The sequence below is a fragment of the Oncorhynchus clarkii genome, chromosome 7, assembly GCF_045791955.1.
Source record: "Oncorhynchus clarkii lewisi isolate Uvic-CL-2024 chromosome 7, UVic_Ocla_1.0, whole genome shotgun sequence".
NCBI lineage: Eukaryota > Metazoa > Chordata > Actinopteri > Salmoniformes > Salmonidae > Oncorhynchus > Oncorhynchus clarkii.
In genome coordinates, this window is record NC_092153.1 from 15,778,237 (window position 1) to 15,800,522 (window position 22,286).

Consider the following 22,286-nt stretch of genomic DNA (forward strand, 5'->3'; position numbering starts at 1 on the left):
GTATTTAGATTACAGTAGGTGTACTGCAATATGAAATACAGTAACTTACTTGCCAATGAGCTGCTTTGAAGTTACTGTGTCCGATGTTGGCTATTATGGCCAGTCTTTCTCCATACATTCCATCACATTATTGTTCTAGCCCAATTCCCAATTTTTATTATTAACACGTGTGTGTGTGTGTGTGTATGTGTGTGTGTGTGTGTACAAACGGTCTATACAGTAGATTCTGTGTATACAGTACAGTAGAAGAGCAGAAGATAAGTCAGTCTACCGAGGTGTGCAAGGATGCTGCAAGGATGCCGGCTGGCGCGGTCGCCATGGTAACTAAAACATCGGTTCTCTAGAAATCCGTTGTTGGTGCTTAAGGGCATGAGCAGAGATGAATAAAGTAATAGGATGATGAATTATTGTCGGTAAAGCTAAAGGCCTGGGTAGGATGATTTACATCTGTACATGTGAAGATACAGTAGATAGCTAGGCCAACAGTGTAGGTAACCTAATGTCTGCGTGGTGTCATCTGTCAACAGCCCTCGATTGAGGAATAATTCAAAACGAAGAATATTTGGCCACTTTTACAGACCTACCCGTTTTTAACGTTTAAACCCTTATTTACAAATACCCCAATGGACACCGATTACATTTACATTGGATGCAGGATCCACCACTCTAGTACTACTAACTGTTTCTTGGCGAAGTAACCTACCCTGTAGCCCTATAGGCCTACTGTGGTTTTCTTTAGGCCTGTATAATTCAAATAGAATTAAGCATGGCACTAAATCCAAACCAGCTTCTTCTTCGAATACTTCCCCAGTTTCCCACTTCACTCCACTCATTCCTCCTTTCTTTTATTGTCCTTTAGGCTACTTATTTTTCTTTACTTTAATTAGGCTACCCGGTTATCAAAGACGGAGAGACAAGTCATCCTCCTAAAATATTCCACGCAGCATTATGCGCGTGTTCGGTGGCAGTCCCGCGCCGCAGCTGAGTTCCCGCGGGTAGCACTGTTGAGCGCTGGAGAGGAAGCGGTGCGCTTTTTCTACGGTTCTCTCACTCTCTCTCTATCTCTCTCATCCACATTGCAGTCCTGTCACGTTCCCTCTGCTCCCCCCATCCGCCTCAACCGCTCCAGGAGAGGCAAGGAGAGAGGGAAGGAAGAGTGCAGCTGAAAAGCAAACAGACATGTCGACAGCCAACGCATAAAGTCTCCCATCGGCTGTTCGTGGATTTCTTCGCGGGACCTGAGTGAGTAAAGACCCCGTCTCCCCACTGCCGCTGTATGGTTCTTAGCGCTAGTGGGAGGGGAAGCGGGAGTCAGACAAAGGCGAATATAAATGGTTTGCGTTAGTGCCAAGGATTTAGTGCCTTGATAGGTTGTATTAATGACTATTTGGACATGAAGTAATTCTCTAATTACAATTGTGCCCTGTAATGTTACTAATTGACATTATTGTATGGATGTAGCTATTAACATAGTCTTGATTTTGGATGGTAGGTTGTGTTTCTAGGGAAGAGGGTCCGGATTGCGCCAGGCAGGGAGAGCTATGTATCGGCCCTGGTTGGACAGTGGGTTCGTGAGGAAAGGTAGACGCTGGGATTATGTGACATGAATATGTGTTGTAGTAAGCAGCTGCCGCGGTCATTGCTGGTTGGTTTGCGCCAGGGTGCAGGGCCGTGGGATGGAGAACAGGGGGAGGAAGGTAGAAAGGAAGGAAACAAGGAAGGAAGAGTCACGAAAGAAAATCAAAGTAGGTCTAACCACACCTGTTCTGGATGCATAGATGAATGGATAGATGAGTGGATGGATGGATTGAATAGATTTCTGTGAGAGGGAGATATGAAAAATGAGAGAGGGTGACAGGAGAGAGAGGGGCCTGAGTTATTAGCCAATCAAGTGGCTAGAGGAAGTAAACAGTGTTGTCTTGTAGGTCAGACAGTCATTATCCAATGAGGACCAAATTGCAATACTTCAGTAGTGTCTATTTAAATATTGATCCAGCACAATATGTTTAACCTCATAATTATAGTGTGAAAAGGATACTAGAGTCCACTGAATACAAACCTGCATGTATTTATCTACTGAATACAAACCTGCATGTATTTATCTACTGAATACAAACCTGCATGTATTTATCTACTGAATACAAACCTGCATGTATTTATCTACTGAATACAAACCTGCATGTATTTATCCACTGAATACAAACCTGCATGTATTTATCTACTGAATACAAACCTGCATGTATTTATCCACTGAATACAAACCTGCATGTATTTATCCACTGAATACAAACCTGCATGTATTTATCCACTGAATACAAACCTGCATGTATTTATCCACTGAATACAAACCTGCATGTATTTATCTACTGAATACAAACCTGCATGTATTTTTCCCTTCAATACAAACCTGCATGTATTTATCCACTGAATACAAACCTGCATGTATTTATCTACTGAATACAAACCTGCATGTATTAATCTACTGAATACAAACCTGCATGTATTTATCTACTGAATACAAACCTGCATGTATTTATCTACTGAATACAAACCTGCATGTATTTATCCACTGAATACAAACCTGCATGTATTTATCTACTGAATACAAACCTGCATGTATTAATCTACTGAATACAAACCTGCATGTATTTATCTACTGAATACAAACCTGCATGTATTTATCTACTGAATACAAACCTGCATGTATTAATCTACTGAATACAAACCTGCATGTATTTATCTACTGAATACAAACCTGCATGTATTTATCCCCTCAATACAAACCTGCATGTATTTATCCACTGAATACAAACCTGCATGTATTTATCTACGGAATACAAACCTGCATGTATTTATCCACTCACTCTACAAACCTCTCTACTCTCTCTCTCTCTCTCTCTCTCTCTCTCTCTCTCTCTCTCTCTCTCTCTCTCTCACACACACACACACACACTCTCTCTCTCTCCTTCTATTTCTCTCTCTCTCTCTCCTTCTATTTCTCTCTCGCTCTCTCCTATTTCTCTCTCTCTCTCCTTCTATTTCTCTCTCTCTCTCTCTCTCTCTCCTTCTATTTCTCTCTCTCTCTCTCTCTCTCTCTCTCTCTCTCTCTCTCTCTCTCTCTCTCCTTCTATTTCTCTCCAGCCAGGGAACACTGTGTGCAGGGTAAAGGAAGGCTTTTGATACAATCAATATCAATAGATTTGAGCCGTTTCACTTGGAGCTCTCCTGTGTGTGTCTGTGTGTGAGAGAAAGAGAGCAAGAGAGAAAGCGACACGATAGCCTTGACTGACTGACTCACGGTTTCTCATCGTTACGCAATCAATCCTCTCTCTTCAGCACAACATTCTGCTCCTCCGCTCCTCTTCCCGGTCCTCTCTTTTCTTTTCTCTCTCTTCTGCTCCCTCTCTTCCTCTGCTCATTTCCCCCTCACTCCAATCTTCTATTTTCTTCTCTTCCCCGTCTCTCATCTTTCTTTCCCTGCTCTCCAGTCTTCTTTTCATATCTATCATCCTCTCCTCTCCCTCTTTCTTTTCCACTCCCCTTCTCCTCTTCTCTCCACTTGTCCTCTTCCTCTCATTCCATAATCACCTCTCTCTGACATCTCATCTCAGGTTGTCTGTTTATCGTACTGCAGTATTTTCCCAGCCACTGATTCACATCATTACCTTTTATTACATTCTCCTTATTGTTACATTATCATTACATTTTGTTACATGGTCCTTGTTGTTACATTACCACTGCACTTTATTGCATTATCCTTATTGTAACATTATCATTATATTTTATTACATTGTCCTTGTTGTTACATTATCGCTGTTGTAGTTGCTGTTGTTGTTATCATTGCATTATTCATTATTCTTTTTTTTTACCTTCATTATCATGGCCTTCTTCAGTGTGTGCTAGCTGCTTCTAAACTAATCTCGTCCAGCAGCCAACCGGCTCTCTGTCTGTCTATATGCAGGAGCAATTGAGCCTGAGGACGGCTCTCTGCCTGTCTATATGCAGGAGCAATTGAACTGGCTAGTAGCTTCTGATTGTTATTGTTTTTTGATTAGTAGCCCATTACCTTCTGCATGGTGGCCTCCAAGTTACATGAATCAGGCAAAGAGAGACTCCTGATTTCTCCTTCTCCTGATGTAATTTTCCTGGTTAAAGACAGCATAGAATTATACTGCATCTCTTGTTTTCGAGTGCAGTCTTCTCCTCTCATCCATCCGGCCCTGTGTTTATAATCTATTATTTTATTGTCATCATCAGCATCGCTCTGACTGTCATTACGATTTTAAAGCAGCCTCTTATGTCCCGAAGAGGTCTTCAGATCCTCTCTCATGCTATCTGCTGTATTATCATGGTAATCAACCTAATGTATTATAATGGACTTGGATTGCTGTTGTTTGTTCCTTGTTGATGAATGTAATGGGTGTTTTCCACATCACTGTCTGGTATGTATCCTGAACCGTGCTATAACCCCTATATAAATATATATACTATAAATGTAAATTATATTATAATTAAGCAATAAGGTCAGAGGGGGTGTGGTATATGGCCAATATACCAGCTAAGGGCTGTTCTTACGCATGACACATCACGGGGTGTCAAGACACAGCCTTTAGCCGTGGTAGAATGGCCATATATCACAAATCCCTGAGGTGCTTTATTGTTATTATAAACTGGTTACCAAGGTAATTAGAGCAGTAAAAATACATGTTTTGTCATACCTGTGGTATACGGTCTGATATACCACGGCTGTCAGCCAATCAGCATTTAGGGGTCGAACCACCCAGTTTATAATAATATTTACTCTGCGTTGCGTTGTGCCTAAGAACAGCCCTTAGCCGTGTTGTATTGGCCATATACCACATCCCCTTAAATATAGCACTATAACTCATATATCTATATACGATATAAAATGATATTTTCACTCATGTGAAAACCAAGTTTATTCTGGTACCAGTCCAAGTGTTGGTTCCAGGATGTGAAACCAGAGTACAACCAGGAACAGTAACGTTAACGCGACGGTGCCAGTAGTTCACAAACAAAGGGACATGCATAAGCATCACTCTGCTGGGTCTGATAGGATCCCATTTAACAGTAGTCATGTGTGTGTTTCTGTATGCAGTGTGGTGAGGGGTGGGTGTGTGCCGCTGCCCTGGGCTGGGTCTGATAGGATCCCATTTAACAGTAGTCATGTGTGTGTTTCTGTATGCAGTGTGGTGAGGGGTGGGTGTGTGCCGCTGCCCTGGGCTGGGTCTGATAGGATCCCATTTAACAGTAGTCATGTGTGTGTTTCTGTATGCAGTGTGGTGAGGGGTGGGTGTGTGCCGCTGCCCTGGGCTGGGTCTGATAGGATCCCATTTAACAGTAGTCATGTGTGTGTTTCTGTATGCAGTGTAGTGAGGGGTGGGTGTGTGCCGCTGCCCTGGGCTGGGTCTGATAGGATCCCATTTAACAGTAGTCATGTGTGTGTTTCTGTATGCAGTGTGGTGAGGGGTGGGTGTGTGCCGCTGCCCTGGGCTGGGTCTGATAGGATCCCATTTAACAGTAGTCATGTGTGTGTTTCTGTATGCAGTGTAGTGAGGGGTGGGTGTGTGCCGCTGCCCTGGGCTGGGTCTGATAGGATCCCATTTAACAGTAGTCATGTGTGTGTTTCTGTATGCAGTGTGGTGAGGGGTGGGTGTGTGCCGCTGCCCTGGGCTGGGCTGAAGGCAGAGGAGGTAGGATGCTGTGGCTCTCCCTGCTGTCTGTGGTGGTCCTGGGTTGTGTGACCCCGACCCAGACACACACTCACACACACACCCCGACGCCCACCTCCACACACACCCCTATGGTGGACAGCTCGGAGGAGGAGGTGGATGAACCGTGCTTCGAGCCGTGCACGTGCGAGGTCAAAGAGGGAGTGTTGCACGTGCACTGTGATGGGCGGGGCTTCACTAACGCCAGCCAGGTGACTGCACTGCATTAGCTTAATCTAATGTACCTCATTTTATAATATACATACTGCAGTAGTATATTAATAAACAGCCCTGTTCTGCACTGTACTGCATTACTGCACTAAATGTACTGTTTCTGTTTTGGCATATGTGTATTTGTATACGATTAAATAAAGTCAACCAACCAACCAATCAATCAACCAATCAGGTGTCCCAGTCTTGGCTCCGCCCCTTCAAGCTCAACCTGCAGAGGAACTCCTTGAGGCGTCTCTATAGCAACGGCTTCCTGCACCATAGCAATGCCGTGGCGATAAACCTAGGCAACAACGCGCTGCAGGACATCCGTGCCGGGGCGTTTCATGGTCTGGGGACACTGAGACGCCTCTACCTCCACGAGAACAAGCTGGAGGTTTTCCGCAACGACACCTTCTCTGGCCTGGAGGCACTGGAGTACCTGCAGGTAGGCCTGACAGCATTACTACCCATTATAACCATCAATAAACACTGTGGTCAATCCTCATCAATAATCACTGTGATTAGTCCTCATCCATACTTACTGTGACAACGATAATCAATAAGTTATGTGTGATCTCCTGAGCCTGATGAGTTCCTGTTTGTGTCAAAATGTCACATATGAACACTTTGACTTTACCTCTATCCCCTCTACCTACAGGCCGACTACAATGTCATCAAACGCATCGACAGTGGGGCGCTACGCTACCTGCATAAATTACGAGTGCTCATCCTCAATGACAACCTGATCCCTGCTCTGCCTCCTCATCTCTTCAGGTATCTGCTTATTAAACTTATTAAATGTGCTTTACCATGACCACATCATGGGTCTGTTTCTCACTCTGACCAAGGTAACTGTCTGAAAAAGTTCCTGTCTGAATGTTCCTTATTCTTCAATAACATGATCACCAATTCCAATTCCAATTTTTCGCAGTGTGGAAATTTCATTCCTGAATTGAAATGGAATTGACCCCAGCCGTAATGATCCCTTCCACCCCCAGATCTGTGTCTCTGACCCACCTGGACCTGCGGGGGAACCGTCTGAAGAGCCTGGCCTACGCCGGGACCCTGGAGTACGTGGGCCGCAGCCTGATGGAGCTCCAGCTGGAGGAGAACCCCTGGATCTGTGGCTGTGAGGCTGTCCAGCTGCAGACCTGGCTGGGACACATCCCCTACACCGCAGTGGTGGGGGACATCACCTGCGAATACCCCTTCCACCTGCACGGGAAAGACCTGAGGGAGATACCACGCAAAGAACTGTGTGCCGGGGAGGTGGAGGGAGAGGGGGAGAAGGAGGGAGAGAGGGAGAAGCACGGAGGGGTACAGCCTCCTCAGCATCCGCCCTCTAACCCAAAAGCGAACCCCAACCCTGGGAGGCCCAGACCCACCAAGCCGTCCTCCATGGTTCACCATCAGAACACACATACCTCATCTTCGTCAACTTCATCATCGGCGGAGCGTAGGGGGAGAGAGAGGTCCCCTCGGCCCACTAAGCGTCCCCGGCCCTCCAGGACGCCCCCCACCCAGCGTAGCCTCCTCCCCAACCAGCCCCCTCCCATTGCAGGGTACCAGACTCGCCCCCCCATCCCCATCATATGTCCTCTGGGGTGCACCTGTAACCTCCACATCTCAGGTACAGTTTGGATGGGACTTCTTTGGCTCAGCAGTATGACATCACACACAGCAGGGTGACTTCCTGATAACAGATATAAACAACAGCAAAATTTGAATTTGCCAAGACTGCTACTATTGTGCTTTTCACAATGTGGGCAAGCCACAAGGGACACAAACTAACAGGGACAATCATGGCACTATGCACAGGGGACAAATGTGATTTATGTGGTTGTCTGTAAACAGGAAGTTGCCCCACTGTGTCTGATAATGTCATACTGCTGAGACTAGCTTTGCATACTGTATGTGCTCAATGCAAAACACTTTGGGCTGAATTGTATGAAAAGAGCTGAACAAATAAAGTTGATTCAGTATAATTGTTCCAGACCTAGGATTGACAGTCAACTGTAAGGAGAGTGGCTTCAACAACGTGTCCCAGCTCATGCCACGCCCCCTCAACGGACGGAAGCTGTACCTCAGCGGCAACCTCATCCAGCGGATCTATAAGTCAGATTTCTGGAATTTTTCCAGTCTGGATCTACTTCACCTGGGAAACAACCGGATCTCCTTTATTCAGGTTGTCATTAGCCAGGAGATCTAATTTATTCAGGTTGTCATTAGCCAGGAGATCTCATTTATTCAGGTTGTCATTATCCAGGAGATCTCATTTATTCAGGTTTTCATTAGCCAGAGGATCTCCTTTATTCAGCTTGTCTTTAGCCAGGGGATCTCATTTATTCAGGTTGTCATTAGCCAGGGGATCTCCTTTATTCAGGTTGACTTTAGCCAGGAGATCTCATTTATTCAGGTTTTCATTAGCCAGAGGATCTCCTTTATTCAGCTTGTCTTTAGCCAGGGGATCTCATTTATTCAGGTTGTCATTAGCCAGGGGATCTCCTTTATTCAGGTTGTCATTAGCCAGGAGATCTCCTTTAATCAGGTTGTTGACTTTAGCCAGGAGATCTCATTTATTCAGGTTGTCATTAGCCAGGAGATCTCATTTATTCAGGTTTTCATTAGCCAGAGGATCTCCTTTATTCAGCTTGTCTTTAGCCAGGGGATCTCATTTATTCAGGTTGTCATTAGCCAGGGGATCTCCTTTATTCAGGTTGACTTTAGCCAGAGGATCTCATTTATTCAGGTTGTCATTAGCCGGGGGATCTCCTTTATTCAGGTTGTCGTTAGCCAGGAGATCTCCTTTATTCAGGTTGTCAGTAGCCAGGAGATCTCCTTTATTCAGGTTGTCATTAGCCAGGAGATCTCCTTTATTCAGCTTGTCTTTAGCCAGAGGATCTCCTTTATTCAGGTTGTCATTAGCCAGGAGATCTCCTTTATTCAGGTTGTCATTAGCCAGGAGATCTCCTTTATTCAGGTTGTCATTAGCCAGCAGGTCTCCTTTATTCAGGTTGTCATTAGCCAGAGGATCTCCTTTATTCAGGTTGTCTTTAGCCAGAGGATCTCCTTTATTCAGGTTGACTTTAGCCAGGAGATCTCCTTTATTCAGGTTGTCATTAGCCGGGGGATCTCCTTTATTCAGGTTGTCATTAGCCAGGAGATCTCCTTTATTCAGATTGTCATTAGCCAGCGGATCTCCTTTATTCAGGTTGTCATTAGCCAGAGGATCTCCTTTATTCAGGTTGTCTTTAGCCAGAGGATCGCCTTTATTCAGGTTGACTTTAGCCAGGAGATCTCCTTTATTCAGGTTGTCATTAGCCGGGGGATCTCTTTTATTCAGGTTGTCATTAGCCAGAGGATCTCCTTTATTCAGGTTGTCATTAGCCGGGGGATCTCCTTTATTCAGGTTGTTATTAGCCAGGAGATCTCCTTTATTCAGGTTGTCATTAGCCAGGAGATCTCCTTAATTCAGGTTGTCATTAGCCAGAGGATCTCCTTTATTCATGGTGTCTTTAGGCAGAAAATCTCATAGGGTTCAGATTGTCTTCAGCCTGAGGCGTCACACACCGGGAGCACTGATGGCCACGTTTGATATCTATGATTTAATTATGCGTAAAAAACAAAACATTAGGCCTATAATCTGGATTTCAGCATACACCTGGATAACATTGAGGGGCCCTGTGGCACAATGGACATGAAGTCCCTGTATTTACCTTCTCTTTCTCTCTCGCTCTCTTTCTCTGTCTCTCTCTCTTTCTCGGTCTCTCTGTATCTCTCTCTCTGTCTCTCTCTCTCTGTCTCTCACTCTCTCTCTCCCCTCTCTCTCTCTGTCCCTCTTTCTCTCTCTCTCTCTCTCTCTCTCTCTCTCTGTCCCTCTTTCTCTCTCTCTCTCTCTCTCTCTCTCTCTCTCTCTCTCTCTCTCTCTCTCTCTGTCCCTGTCTCTCTCTCTCCTCTCTCTGTCTTTCTCTCTGTCTGGTTCTCCAGGAGGGAGCGTTCTCCAGCCTGCCGACCCTGAGGAGTCTCTATCTGAACGGCAACAACCTGCAGAGGCTTAGCCCACACATGTTCCTGGGTCTACTTAACCTCAGGTAGGACTGACTGTCACACACACACTCACTCACACACACACACACACACACGTTCCTGGGTCCTGTATGATCATGTCTCCTTGTAGGTACCTGTACTTTGAGTATAATGAGATCGGTGTGGTGGAGGCGGGAGTGTTCAGCCCCATGCCGTCTCTCCAGCTGCTCTTCCTCAACGCCAACCTGCTGAGGTCACTTCCTGTCGGAGTGTTCCAGGGCATCTCCCTCACTCGCCTCAACCTCCGCAACAACCACTTCCTCAGCCTGCCTGTAGAGGGGGTGTTAGAGCACCTCACTGGACTGGTGCAGGTAGGAGGAAGGGATGGGGAGGGGTGTTTGTAGGGGGTTAGGTGTGTGTGCAGACAGGGTGTGTAGCGGGGCAGTGTGTATGAGTATAGGTGTGTGTGTGTAATGTGTATGGGCACAGGTGTGTCTGTCAGTAAAGGGGATTCTAGAGCATCTAACTTGACTAGTCCAGATGTTCCTCATTTTGTATGGCACCAATCACATTTCTATGGAAACAGACTGAAATAAAGCTTTTTCCATCATCTCCTCCCAGGTGGACCTGCAGCAGAACCCATGGGAGTGCCGGTGTGATGCGGCCCCTCTGAAGCGCTGGCTGGAGGGCCTGAGTGCGGTGGTGGTGGTGGGGGAGGTGGTCTGTCACTCACCAGAAGAGACCACAGGTACCGGGGTCTAGGCTCATGGCAGCACAGTTAACATTCTAATAAAAAGCATGAGCTGGCGCACACCCAGAGAACATTATTTTGTGTAGAGGTGCTTAATAATGGTGAATAAACTGCAAGCTATAAAAAAAAGAGAGACGCACACTCTCTCTGTATATAAACGCCCAGTCATTTATTGGGTAAAACAGCAACATCTGCGAACGTCTGCCAAAACATTGGTGTTTTACCCAATAAATGAAAACAAGTTTATATACTGTATATATAGAGTGTGCGGCTCTATTTATTTTTCTAGCACAGTTAACATTACCACACCATTCACCATTCCTCTCCCCTTGACACTTCTCAGGTGTAAAGGAGTGCCTATGTGAATTCATTAATCGGGCACCACTTGTTTGTTCTGAGTCAGCACTTAGCAACAAGGGATAAATACAATGACCACATAATTCTATCTGAAGGTAATTGAGTACTGTTAAATGGCAAGGCAATGCATTCATGGAGAACAGTAGATACTTTATGAACAACGGATTTATTAGGAAATAAACAGGATCATTGTGCTGAATGTAAAGAATGAATGAATAATATAGGTGTTTGTATAATGCTAAATGAGAGGAAGGGAAAAGGTGTGTGGTATTTCCATAGTATTTGATTAAACGGTAAAATGACCAGGAGTTTGAACGTCCTGAATATGAATAGAGACAGGAATGCTCAGGGAAAAGATAGCCATTAATAACAGATACAAAAGTAACAAACATAGAATACACACTCTTCCTCACATTCAAATCTGGGAAGATGAGATTGAGCTGGACAACCGTTTTACATATCTGTCTGGAACCAACGGTCTTCAGAAAACTCTCCTTGCACACAAAGTCCAAAACAAAGGATTTCAGAAGCAATGTTCCCTATAAACTGACCGCAGAGGAAATAGAAACCTGTGCGAGAAGCACGAGATTGAGCTATACTAGAGTTTGCCCCGTTAGTCTACACCGGGGGTGTCAAACTCATTCCATGGAGGGCGTAGTGTCTGTTTCCTAATCAGTGACCTTAATTAATCAATCAAGTACAAGGGTGGAGCGAAAACTCGCAGACACTCGGCCCTCCGTGGACTGAGTTTGACACCTGTGGTTTACGCTATTAGCGTTTCCTTCTGCTTAGGGAATTGTGATAGAATCAACATATTAGCCGCATCCAATGAAACATACCAAAAACACAAGACTTAGTATGTGATTTTCTTTTAAGCAGAGCGCACCGGAGGAGGATTCTATTGCATTGACAGACACGAGCGTTCGCAAGAAGTTGTGTTTGTTTTGAGATCAATGCATGTAACGTAAACTCCTACATCGCCTTGGTCTGTACAATTGCCCTTATTTCAGCCCCCCAAAACGTAATGCTTCCAGATCAACTGTAATGTCAATACCATTGTAAAGCACAATTTCTCCCCTTTCCAACAAAATCAATTACATGACCTGAACACTGCCCGTTTCTGCATAATTCAAGCAGGCAATGAGCCCCGGTCTTTAAAAAAAATTGTGCGTGGGGAAGCGAAACTAATGCGTGATAGTGAGAAGGACAGATGTCGTGTGGGAAAATTGCTTTTTTCACTCGATCTGTCCAACTTATCACCTTATCGCCTCTAAAATGTAAATAAAACACTATAAAGAGTTTATATAATGTGTCATTACATTCCTATTTGAAGGTTTGTGTCGAATTTGAATCGGGTTTTTAGGGCGGTGCTAAAGTGATCTTAGAAGTAAACAGCGGCTTTGAGAATGATGATCGCATGCAATGATGACGAAAAAAATGACTAGGTATCCCCCCTTACCTCGTCACTGTCCATTTCTTGTTTTTAAACGATGGGAGAAGTGCTACACCTGGTGGTACGTTATGACATGACACGTTTTTTCAACTTTTCTCCAATACTATAGAGCCATTACCATGTCGATCAACGCTTGAATGGAAACCTAGTTCACACCCCGATTTTGAAGTCAACACAGTCGCTACAGTCCCATAAGTTTTCTTTGTAGCCTCGTTTGAATGTTGCGCACATTTGTACGGAATGGGGTGAGTTTACGTTAGCCACCTGTGCACATTTGTTCATATTCTATGCTAGTGTGTGAGTTATTAGCCCAGTTGTAGCTAATTTCTGGTCAGCAATAAGGGAGTGAAAGCTTCCTACAAGACCACAAAACATGTACATTTCTAGTCAACGTTGAAAAGCGAGTAAGGTAAAGAGCTTTTTTATATCTTAATGGGTGTTGTATTTTGAGACCGGCTTGAATAAGCTAAGAAGCCAATAGGCAAAGGGTAGCATGTGTTTTTGTCTGACTCTCTGTAATGATAATGGTATGGGAATAATAATGAATTGTATTTTGTCTTGTGGTTTCTTGCATCATACAACACAATACAACAACATTTTCAGTCACATACACAACATTACCAAAAGTATGTGGACAGCTGCTCGTCGAACGTCTCATTACAAAATCATGGGCATTCATATGGAGTCTGTCCCCCCCTTTGCTTCTATAACAGACTACACTCATCTGGGAAGGCTTTAAACTAGGTGGGACATTGCTGCTGCTTCCATTCAGCAACAAGAGCATTAGTGAGGTCGGGCACTGATGTTGGCCGTTTAGGCTTGGCTCGCAGCCGGCTTTCCAATCCCAAAGGTGTTCGATGGGGTTGAGGTCAAGGCTCTGTGCAGGTCAGTCAAGTTCTTCCACACTGATCTCAACAAACCATTTATGTATGGACCTCGCTTTGTGCACAGGGGCATTGTCATGCTGAAACAGGAAAGGGTCTTCCCCAAACTGTTGCCACATAGTCGGAAGCACAGAATCGTCTAGAATGTAATTGTATGCTGTAGTGTTAAGATTTCCCTTCACTACAAATAAGGGGCCTAGCCCAAACGATGAAAAACTGCCCCAGACTATTATTCCTCCTCCACCAAACTTAACAGTTGGCACTATACATTCAGGCAGGAAACGTTCTCCAGGCATCCACCAATACCAGATTTGTCTGATGCCAGATGATGAAGCATGATTCATCACTCCAGAGAATGCATTTCCACTGCTCCAAATGGCAGCGACTCTTGGCATTGCGCATTATGATCTTAGGCTTGTGTGCGGCTACTCGGCCATGGAAACCCATTTCATGAAGCTTTCTGAAAAATAGTTATTGTGCTGACTTTGCTTCCAGAGTCAGTTTGGAACTCGGTAGTGAGTGTTGCAACCGAGGACAGATGATTTTTGCATGCACTCCCATTCTGTGAGCTTGTGTGGCCTACCTCTTCGCGGCTGAGCCATTGTTTCTCCTACACGTTTACACTTCACAATAACAGCATTTACAGTTGACCGGGGCTGACTTGTTAGAAAGGTGGCATGTTATGACTGTGCCACTTTGAAAGTCACTGAGCTCTTCAGTAAGGCCATTCTACTGCTAATGTTTGTCTATAGAGATTGCATGGCCGGGTGCTCGATTTTATACACCTGTCAGCAACGGGTGTGGCTGAAATAGCCAAATCCACTAATTTGAAGGGTTGTCCACATACTCTTGCATATATAGCGTACTTGTTTGAAGGACACGTGGCTAAAAAGGTGAATGCTTTCAAAAGTCTCATGGAATGTATTCCTCCGTTGAACACTACACATTGGCTGCTACTGTAGGCTGTATCATGGTAATGGTGCAGAAGGGGATGGCTGATGTTTTTTGGGCTCCTAACCAATTGTGCTTTTTTTGTGTGTTTTTTTCGCATTGTTTGTAACATATTTTGTACATAATGTTTCTGCTACCGTCTCTTATGACCGAAAAGAGCATCTGGATATCAGAACAGCGATTACTCACCTCGAACTGGACAAAGATTTGTTCTTTAATGAGTCTAACGCGAAGGATATTCTCTTGCTCCTGGACCAGGCCCAAATCCCCATCATTCACATGAAGAAAAGACATAGATACAGGTGGCGCAGATCCGGGTGCCTTGTGAGAATTCGTCGACGAGTGGGTAACCCACCTCTACCATCCGTTCTATTGGCCAACGTGCAATCACTGGAGAATAAACTGGATGAGCTCCGTTCAAGACTATCCTACCAACAGGACATTCAAAACTGTAATATCTTATGTTTCACAGAGTCGTGGCTGAACGACGACACAGAAATTACACAGTAGGCTGTTTTTTCTGTGCATCGGCAGGACAGAACAGCTACGTCTGGTAAGATGAAGGGTGGTGGTGTGTGTCTATTTGTCAAAAACAGCTGGTGCGCAATGTCTAATATTAAGGAAGTCTCGAGGTATTGCTCACCTGAGGTAGAGGACCTCATGATAAGCTGTAGACCACAAACTCTCTTGGTAGATACTATCTATATTTTTCGTAGCCGTCTATTTAACACCACAAACCGATGCTGGCTCTGAGACCACACTCTACGAGCTGTATAAGGCAGTCTTGAAGAGGGCGCGACAACACCTTTTCCCCCTCAGGAGACTGAAAAGATTTGGCATGGGTCCCTAGATCCTCAAAAAGTTCTACATCTGCACCATCAGTTCTACACCTGACCGGTTGCATCACTGCCTGGTATGGCAACTGCTTCGCATCTGACCGTAAGGCGCTACAGAGGGTAGTACGTACGGCCCAGTATATCACTTGGGGCCAAGCTTCCTGACATCCAGGACCTATATACTAGGCTGTGTCAGAGGAAGGCCCAAAAAATTGTCAAAGACTCCAGTCATCCAAGTCATAGGCTGTTCTCTCTGCTTCCGCACGGCAAGCGGTACCGGAGCGCCAAGTCTAGGTCCAAAAGGCTCCATAACAGCTTCTACCCCCAAGCCATAAGACTGCTGTACAATTAATCAAATAGCCCCCCCCCCCCCACCCTTGTTTTTACACTGCCGCTACTCGCTGTTTATTATCTATGCATAGTCACTTTACCCCTACCTACATGTACAAATTACCTCGACTAGCCTGTACCCCCATTGACTCGGTATCCCCTGTATATAGCCCAGTTATTTTATTGTGTTTGAATAGTGGGACAGGGACCTTTTCAGCTATACAAATGCACAAAATGAACCTTTAATCAATTAAAATGTATTCTCCTTCATTAGATATTCTGAAATACATTGAAATATGTTGTTTTAGTTGTTCATAACAGCTCTGAATCGGTGCTATATAGCAAATAAACAGCATAGGATGACGGTGGAAGGAATCAGAGGGTTGTGACCTGTAAGAATGGGAGGATGTGGAAAAAGGCTACATTTATGAAAGGGGACAGAATGTGAAACCATATGACACCAGTTAGCTTGAAGAAAGAAGAGAGATTGGAGGCACTTTTGGTGCTCTCCTCTGTTCTCCATGGAGAAGTAGTCTTCCTCAGTCTTCATCAGGACCCTGCTGGGTCTCTGTCTCCTACAGGCGTCTGAGTACCGTTTGGAGGTGCATGCCGCCCTTTTTGCAGCAAGAAGGCTGATTGTCCTATGCTGGAACAGGTTTTTTTCCCTTGCGTATCTTCAATGTGGTTGATGTCTGGCATGGATGTGTGAAGTTGACGCTCCTCTACACAGGTGTGCAGTGTAGGTGAATGCATGGGGCTCTTCCACTGTTGTTCCTTTATTTGTTTGGTTTGTTGTACTTCAGTGACTTAAAGAAAGTGCCTTTCTTTTCATTGTGTATCTCTGTTGTAGGTACAGACCTTCGCTCTCTTTCCCTGGACCTCCTCTGTCCAGACCTGCACACCCACCAGGCCACGGTGGGGAACCAGGGGGAGTGGAACAGCTCCACAGCCCCAGACGGTGATTTCTCTCTGGGCTACCCCGTGCCAGGCAATGGCCCCCTGGGTCCCATCACCAAGGCTTCCATCCCTCTGTCGGTGTTGGTGCTCAGCCTGCTGGTGCTGTTCGTGTCAGCGTTCTTTGCGGCAGCGGCGCTGATCGCCTATGCCCTGAGGAGGCGGGACAAGCTGCCGTTCCGGCGACAGGGTGAGGTGGATCTGGCCGGGATCCAGATGGAATGTGGGATATTCACCGAGCAGCAGCACCACAGGTTACCGGTACCAAAGACCCCTCCTCCGTCTGCCTTGCAGCATAGCCTCGTCTACGATAGCATCCTCCCCGTCGTCCCTGGCCTCAACCCTAACCTCAGTCCCTCAACACACATGTGCAGTAGCCCAGTCTATAAGAATGAGGATGATTCAGTGGTGAGGCAGCAACAGCAGCAGTTCTCTGCCTCTAAAGAGAAAGGGAACGTGGGAAGACACTGCTCAGGGGGGGGGAGAGAGAGCGAAGGACACTATCGTTTGGTGGCAGAGAGAGAGAGAGAATGGAATATGGAGGTGTCCCCCCCCTCCATCAGTACCGTTGCCGGGGCAGTGGGACCCCCTCTTTCAGATCTCCATGGAAACGGGACCCTCTGCCCAACGGTCATAGACAGCCAGGGGCCCACACCCAAGGTGGGATTGGTTGACTGCCTGTTTGGGATCTCTGGAATGTCCGCCGCCGTCCCAGAGTTCCGAGACCTGCCGGACATGTATACACGTCCCCCACCACCCCGCTATCCCCACCCTCCACAACCCCCTCAGCCCCCCGAACCCAAAGAGGAAACTAGAGCCAGCCAATCACTCGTGGTTACTACAATGACAGCGTGTGCGGGGCCAAGCAGTAGTAATCAGAGCCAGAACTCAGAGTTTCCACGAGAGTTGAGAATGAGACTCAGTACCAAGCCAGATTACATGGAAGTCCTGGACAGATCTTATCAGTTCTAATAGATGTTCTAATGTTACTATGGAACCGCTGGCGTTGACAATAAATGGCTCCTGTAATATGTCATGTCTTGAACATGTTGATATGCAGAGGTAAACCTGTGTGTGGGGAGAGCTGTTAGGACTAGCATGAAGTTACTCTTAGATGAGGCTTTGGAAAGGATAAGCTGATCCTAGATCAGTGCCTGAGACTAGCAATTATTTTTTGTACCATTGATGACTAAGTATCAGATCAGGCTTTTTTATTCCCCGCATCACAAAACAAAGAATGTGGTGGGTGTGTGTTCATTGTGTATCTTTGTGGTAGGTACAGACCTTCGCTCTCTTTCCCTGGTGGGTGTGTGTTCATGTTAGACAATACAGTGGGTGTGTGTGTTCATGTTTGCTCTCTAAAGACCTGCTGATGAGACACTCAGTTGCTCTGCCTCTCCAATAACACCATGAAGCACAGTGAGTGAGAGAGAGAGAGAGAGAGAGAGACTGAGACACAGGGAGGAGTCAGGAATGAAGTGGTAAAGAGAAGGGGGTGTGAACGCAGAGTCCCAGTCTGATGGGCGACTAATGTAGCATGTAACACTTTCCATATGAAAAGAACGTGGAAGAGGTGTTGAAGTGTGTTTACCCTGGACACTACATCCCTGGTATTAGTGTCACTGTGTCTGAGTGTTACTGTGGACCACATGCGGCTGGTGGTACCTTCATTGAGGAGGACGGGCTCATTGTAATGGCTGGAACAGAATAATGGAATGGTATCAAACGTGTTGGGTACCATTCCATTCACTCCATCCCAGCCATTATTATGAGCCGTCCTCCTCTCACTAGCCTCCTGTGGTGTGGAAAGAGGGAGATATGACACAGTCAAGTGCCTTAGCAACTAGCAGCCAGACCTGGGTCTAATACACATGTCCGATACTTTCAAAAAAGTGCTTGAGATGAGTTTGGATTTAGCTTACACACTTATGGGGCTATTCTGTTGGTGCCACAGTTGTACTGGGCAAACTAACTCAAAGGCAGCTCAAGTACAGTATTTGAATGTATTTGACACACGTATTTGACCAGGGCAGCAGCCAGCAAGTGGTCAAGGCTTATTTTTCTAGAAACACAGATCTATTTATCTAAACAGAGGTTTGAATACTAATGGCTAATGGCTGGGACTCAGAGCTACTCTGGGAAATTGAGGGCCCTATTCAATCAAAAGCTGAAACTGTATTTCCCGGATTATAGTCGAAAGTATTTGTAAGAGTTTATTTGCCTTTGTATGTTTGCATTTCCTGAATAGGACATTTCCTGAATAGGACATTTCCTGAATAGGACATTTCCTGAATAGGACATTTCCTGAATAGGGCTCTGAGTGTGTTTGTTCTCAGGTGGAATATAAGGACCTTTGGGATGCGAGAGAACCATGAGACACAGCTATAAACTCCTAAAGGGGATGTTGACTTGACTACTTTCATCGGACAATGGCAGTCAAGTCACTTTAATGGATTTAAAGTGGGAAAAAGAACAGAAAACCAGGACAAAGCGTTTCGACACGAGAAAGACACTTCTATGAAATATTGATTATCTTTTAAAGGAGGTACCTTTTTATGCTTTTATCTCCTACAAATATTAGAGGAAATTGTGAATATATTTATTCTTAGTTTCTTGTGTGTTGGAGCTTTGCTACTGTATGGGATCATATTATATCAGTGTATAGCAGAGATGGCCAATCCTCCTGGAGAGATACAGGGTGGTTTCCGCTGGTTAGCACAACCACAAAGTCAAGATTGGCCACATATAAAAAAAATATGGGATTTTTTTGTTGGCTTTTTGGTCTTAATTTAAGGTTCGGGTAAGGCATAAAGTTAGCAGTGTAGTTCATGTTAGGATTAAGATTATTGTTAGGTTTAAAATCAAATTTTAAGAAGAGAAATTGTCGAAATAGGCTGTGGAAGCTAGTAACGACCCTACTGTAGGTGTAGGCTTTTGATCCAGCCCAACATAAACACTCTTCATTTTAGCGATGAAAAGCAGCTTGTTCAGATGGTATCTCTGCAGGAGGAAGTTTGGCCAGCCCTGGTGTAAAGGACAGTTCTGCATCTGGTTTAGCCTTCTCTACAGTGACCACATATATACAATAAAGGGTGCTACTCTAAAACCATGGCCTGAATTACACTGTGCCTCACACACACACACACACACACTGGCCCAGAGTAGTACATTTAGAGCAGGCTCGTTCTTGCTGTTTGATGTAGTATGTCACACACATACACACACATACTCCGCTGTCCTCTAATGATGCATGAAGGCAGTATTTTTAGGTATGAAGTCTATAAGCAGTGTTAAACCCTTACAAACAAAAAGAGAGAGAGAATAACAAGCGTAACAGAGAGTAGAGAAAGAAAGGCCTTAGGACATGAAACATTGAAGGATATAGATAGTCTCTAATAGCGTGAAATCTGCCGTATTAATGGTAGGAAATCTATACAATCTATTTGTGAGGAGGACATCGTAGGCTGTGGAGCCTAGGGGCAGTGAGTGTAGTGAGGTGCCATGTGGTGAATTCATTTGGTCTTTGAGGTCTCTGCCGCCTGCTGTTCCTCTGACTGCTACAGGAGGGAGACCAACAATCTGCTCTTAGAGCCAGTTAGAGGTATCGCAACACAACAGAAATGCATATACACACGTCTAAGGTGGTTGGTGGGAGGAGATATCGAAGGATGACTTTTTGCAAATCCAATCCGTTTTCCACATTGATTCAATGTCATCACATTTTTTGATTTAAATGGTGTGAAAACAACGTTGATTTGATCAGATTTTTCCCAGTGGGGAAACCATACATCATGGCATTATGTAAAATAAATATATTCAGGCACTGAAGGTAAGTCAGATTGACTCAACTTAGTATGTACTTTTCTAATAGCCAAACACCCATGCTTAATAAATTGCAAAGCATGACAGAAACATCAAGCGTATTTTACTCTTATCTCAACATCTCTGAACATTCAAGATTTATATCCCTCTGTTTGCCTGCTAGAGATCTTATCAGATCTGCTGTCAATCCACTGCACCTCCAGGACCAGGCCATCTAGAATCTTGTCATCAGCCTAACTTGCCATTTAAAACATTGTTTTTGTGTTTAATAATCCCTTATGCACAGCAGGACACTTACCATAAACCAGTGCTTCATATCATACAAAACCTGACACATTAAAACAATGTCAATTATCATTTTAACAATACCTCTGTTGTGTATGGGTGGCACACTGGTTTTTGTTTTTTTAAGAGGGACACCTGGGTAAACATATGATCTGAGACAAAAACAGAATGACAGAGTGATGTAGAGAGACAGACTACATAAACTGAACAAGTTGGACACACATGTGACTAACAGAAGTGGGATAATGTGTCCCTGAACAAAATCAAAAGTAACAGTCCGTATCTGGTGTGGCCACCAGCTGCATTAAGTACTGCAGTGCATCTCCTCCTCATGGACTGCACCATATTTGCCAGTTCTTGCTGTGAGATGTTACCCCACTGCCATTCCTGTTTTGCAGCAAATCACACACAGAACGAGTATGGCTGGTGGTATTGTCATGCTGGAGGGTCATGTCAGGATGAGCCTGCAGGAAGGGTACCACATGAGGGACTCTTCCACCAAGGCTCTGGTCTGATGAAACAAAAATAATGCCCATTGTTATGTTTGGAGGAAAAAGGGGGAGGCTTGCAAGCCGAAGAACACATTCCAACAGTGAAGCATGGGAGTGGCAGCATCATGTTGTGGGGGTGCTTTGTTGCAGGAGGGACTGATGCACTTCACAAAACAGATGGCATCATGAGGAAGGACAATTATGTGGCTATATTGAAGCAACATCTCAAGACATCAGTCAGGAAGTTAAAGCTTGGTCGCAAATGGGTCTTCCAAATGGACAATGACCCCAAGCATACTTCCAAAGTTGTGGCAAAATGGCTTATGGACAACAAAGTCAAGGTATTGGAGTGGCCATCACAAAGCCCTGAACTGAAGGCTATAGAAAATTTGTGGGCAGAACTGAAAAAGCATGTGCATGCAAGGAGGCCTACAAACCAGCTCTGTCAGGAGGAATGGGCCAGAAATCACCCAACTTATTGTGGGAAGCTTGTGGGAGGCTACCCGAAACGTTTGACCCAAGTTAAACAATTTAAAGGTTATGCTACCAAATACAAATTGAGTATATGTAAACTTCTGACCCACTGGGAATGTGATGAAAGAAATAAAAGCTGAAATAAATAATTCTCTCTACTATTATTCTGACATTTAACATTCTTAAAATAAAGTGGTGATCTTAACTGACCTAAGACAGGGACTCTTTACTAGGATTTAAATGTCAGGAATTGTGAAAAACTGAGTTTAAATGTATTTGGCTGAGGTGTATGTAAACTTCTGACTTCAACTGTACGTTAAATTCATACCTTTTAAAATGGTTCTTTACTGTACTTAGGCTGCAATAAATATACTAGGATGTAATACTTCAAATTGTACTTCAGTGCACTAGGTTTTCATGTAATGAATGTGCTGTGACTGTTTGGGCTACACACTAATATGACCCCTCTATGGAAAGATAAGACTCTCTACGACCCCCAGAAGTGTCATGGGACTCGTATGTTGACCGGTACCGAAACAAAAAATCAATGGAAATGAATGGGGCATTGCCACGCCAAAGGCATACAGATAATTCCACAATAAATGTTTCTCAGAGATAGGACAGACACGTTAAAACATACTTCCCATCAGTTTTTCCTTGTAAGTATCCGTTATTCAATGTGTTTCTATGGGCTAATAGCAGTAAGTCCAAATCCAATTAGCTCAGT

The 22,286-nt window shown here is 44.7% G+C and overlaps 1 protein-coding gene across 1 annotated transcript; it reads left to right on the plus strand.

The window, feature by feature from the left end:
- The first annotated feature begins 1,080 nt into the window (after window positions 1-1,080).
- Window positions 1,081-20,315, plus strand: LOC139414112 (SLIT and NTRK-like protein 3). The gene is made up of 11 exons (XM_071161992.1): window positions 1,081-1,242; window positions 5,660-5,944; window positions 6,139-6,390; window positions 6,604-6,719; window positions 6,944-7,575; window positions 7,940-8,130; window positions 9,933-10,036; window positions 10,123-10,342; window positions 10,593-10,719; window positions 16,384-18,720; window positions 18,784-20,315. The coding sequence occupies exons 2-10, from the start codon at window positions 5,720-5,722 to the stop codon at window positions 17,457-17,459; spliced, it is 2,943 nt and encodes a 980-aa protein (XP_071018093.1). The 5' UTR covers window positions 1,081-1,242; window positions 5,660-5,719; the 3' UTR covers window positions 17,460-18,720; window positions 18,784-20,315.
- The last annotated feature ends 1,971 nt before the right edge of the window (window positions 20,316-22,286 follow it).

What these genes read in the sequence shown, in the direction of transcription:
- LOC139414112 (XM_071161992.1), top strand. Translation starts at nt 5,720, where the DNA reads ATGCTGTGGCTCTCCCTGCTGTCTGTGGTGGTCCTGGGTTGTGTGACC. An exon ending in CTGTAACCTCCACATCTCAG is followed by an intron (nt 7,576 to 7,939) that starts GTACAGTTTGGA and finishes TAATTGTTCCAG; the next exon opens with ACCTAGGATTGACAGTCAAC. An exon ending in CTGGGTCTACTTAACCTCAG is followed by an intron (nt 10,037 to 10,122) that starts GTAGGACTGACT and finishes GTCTCCTTGTAG; the next exon opens with GTACCTGTACTTTGAGTATA.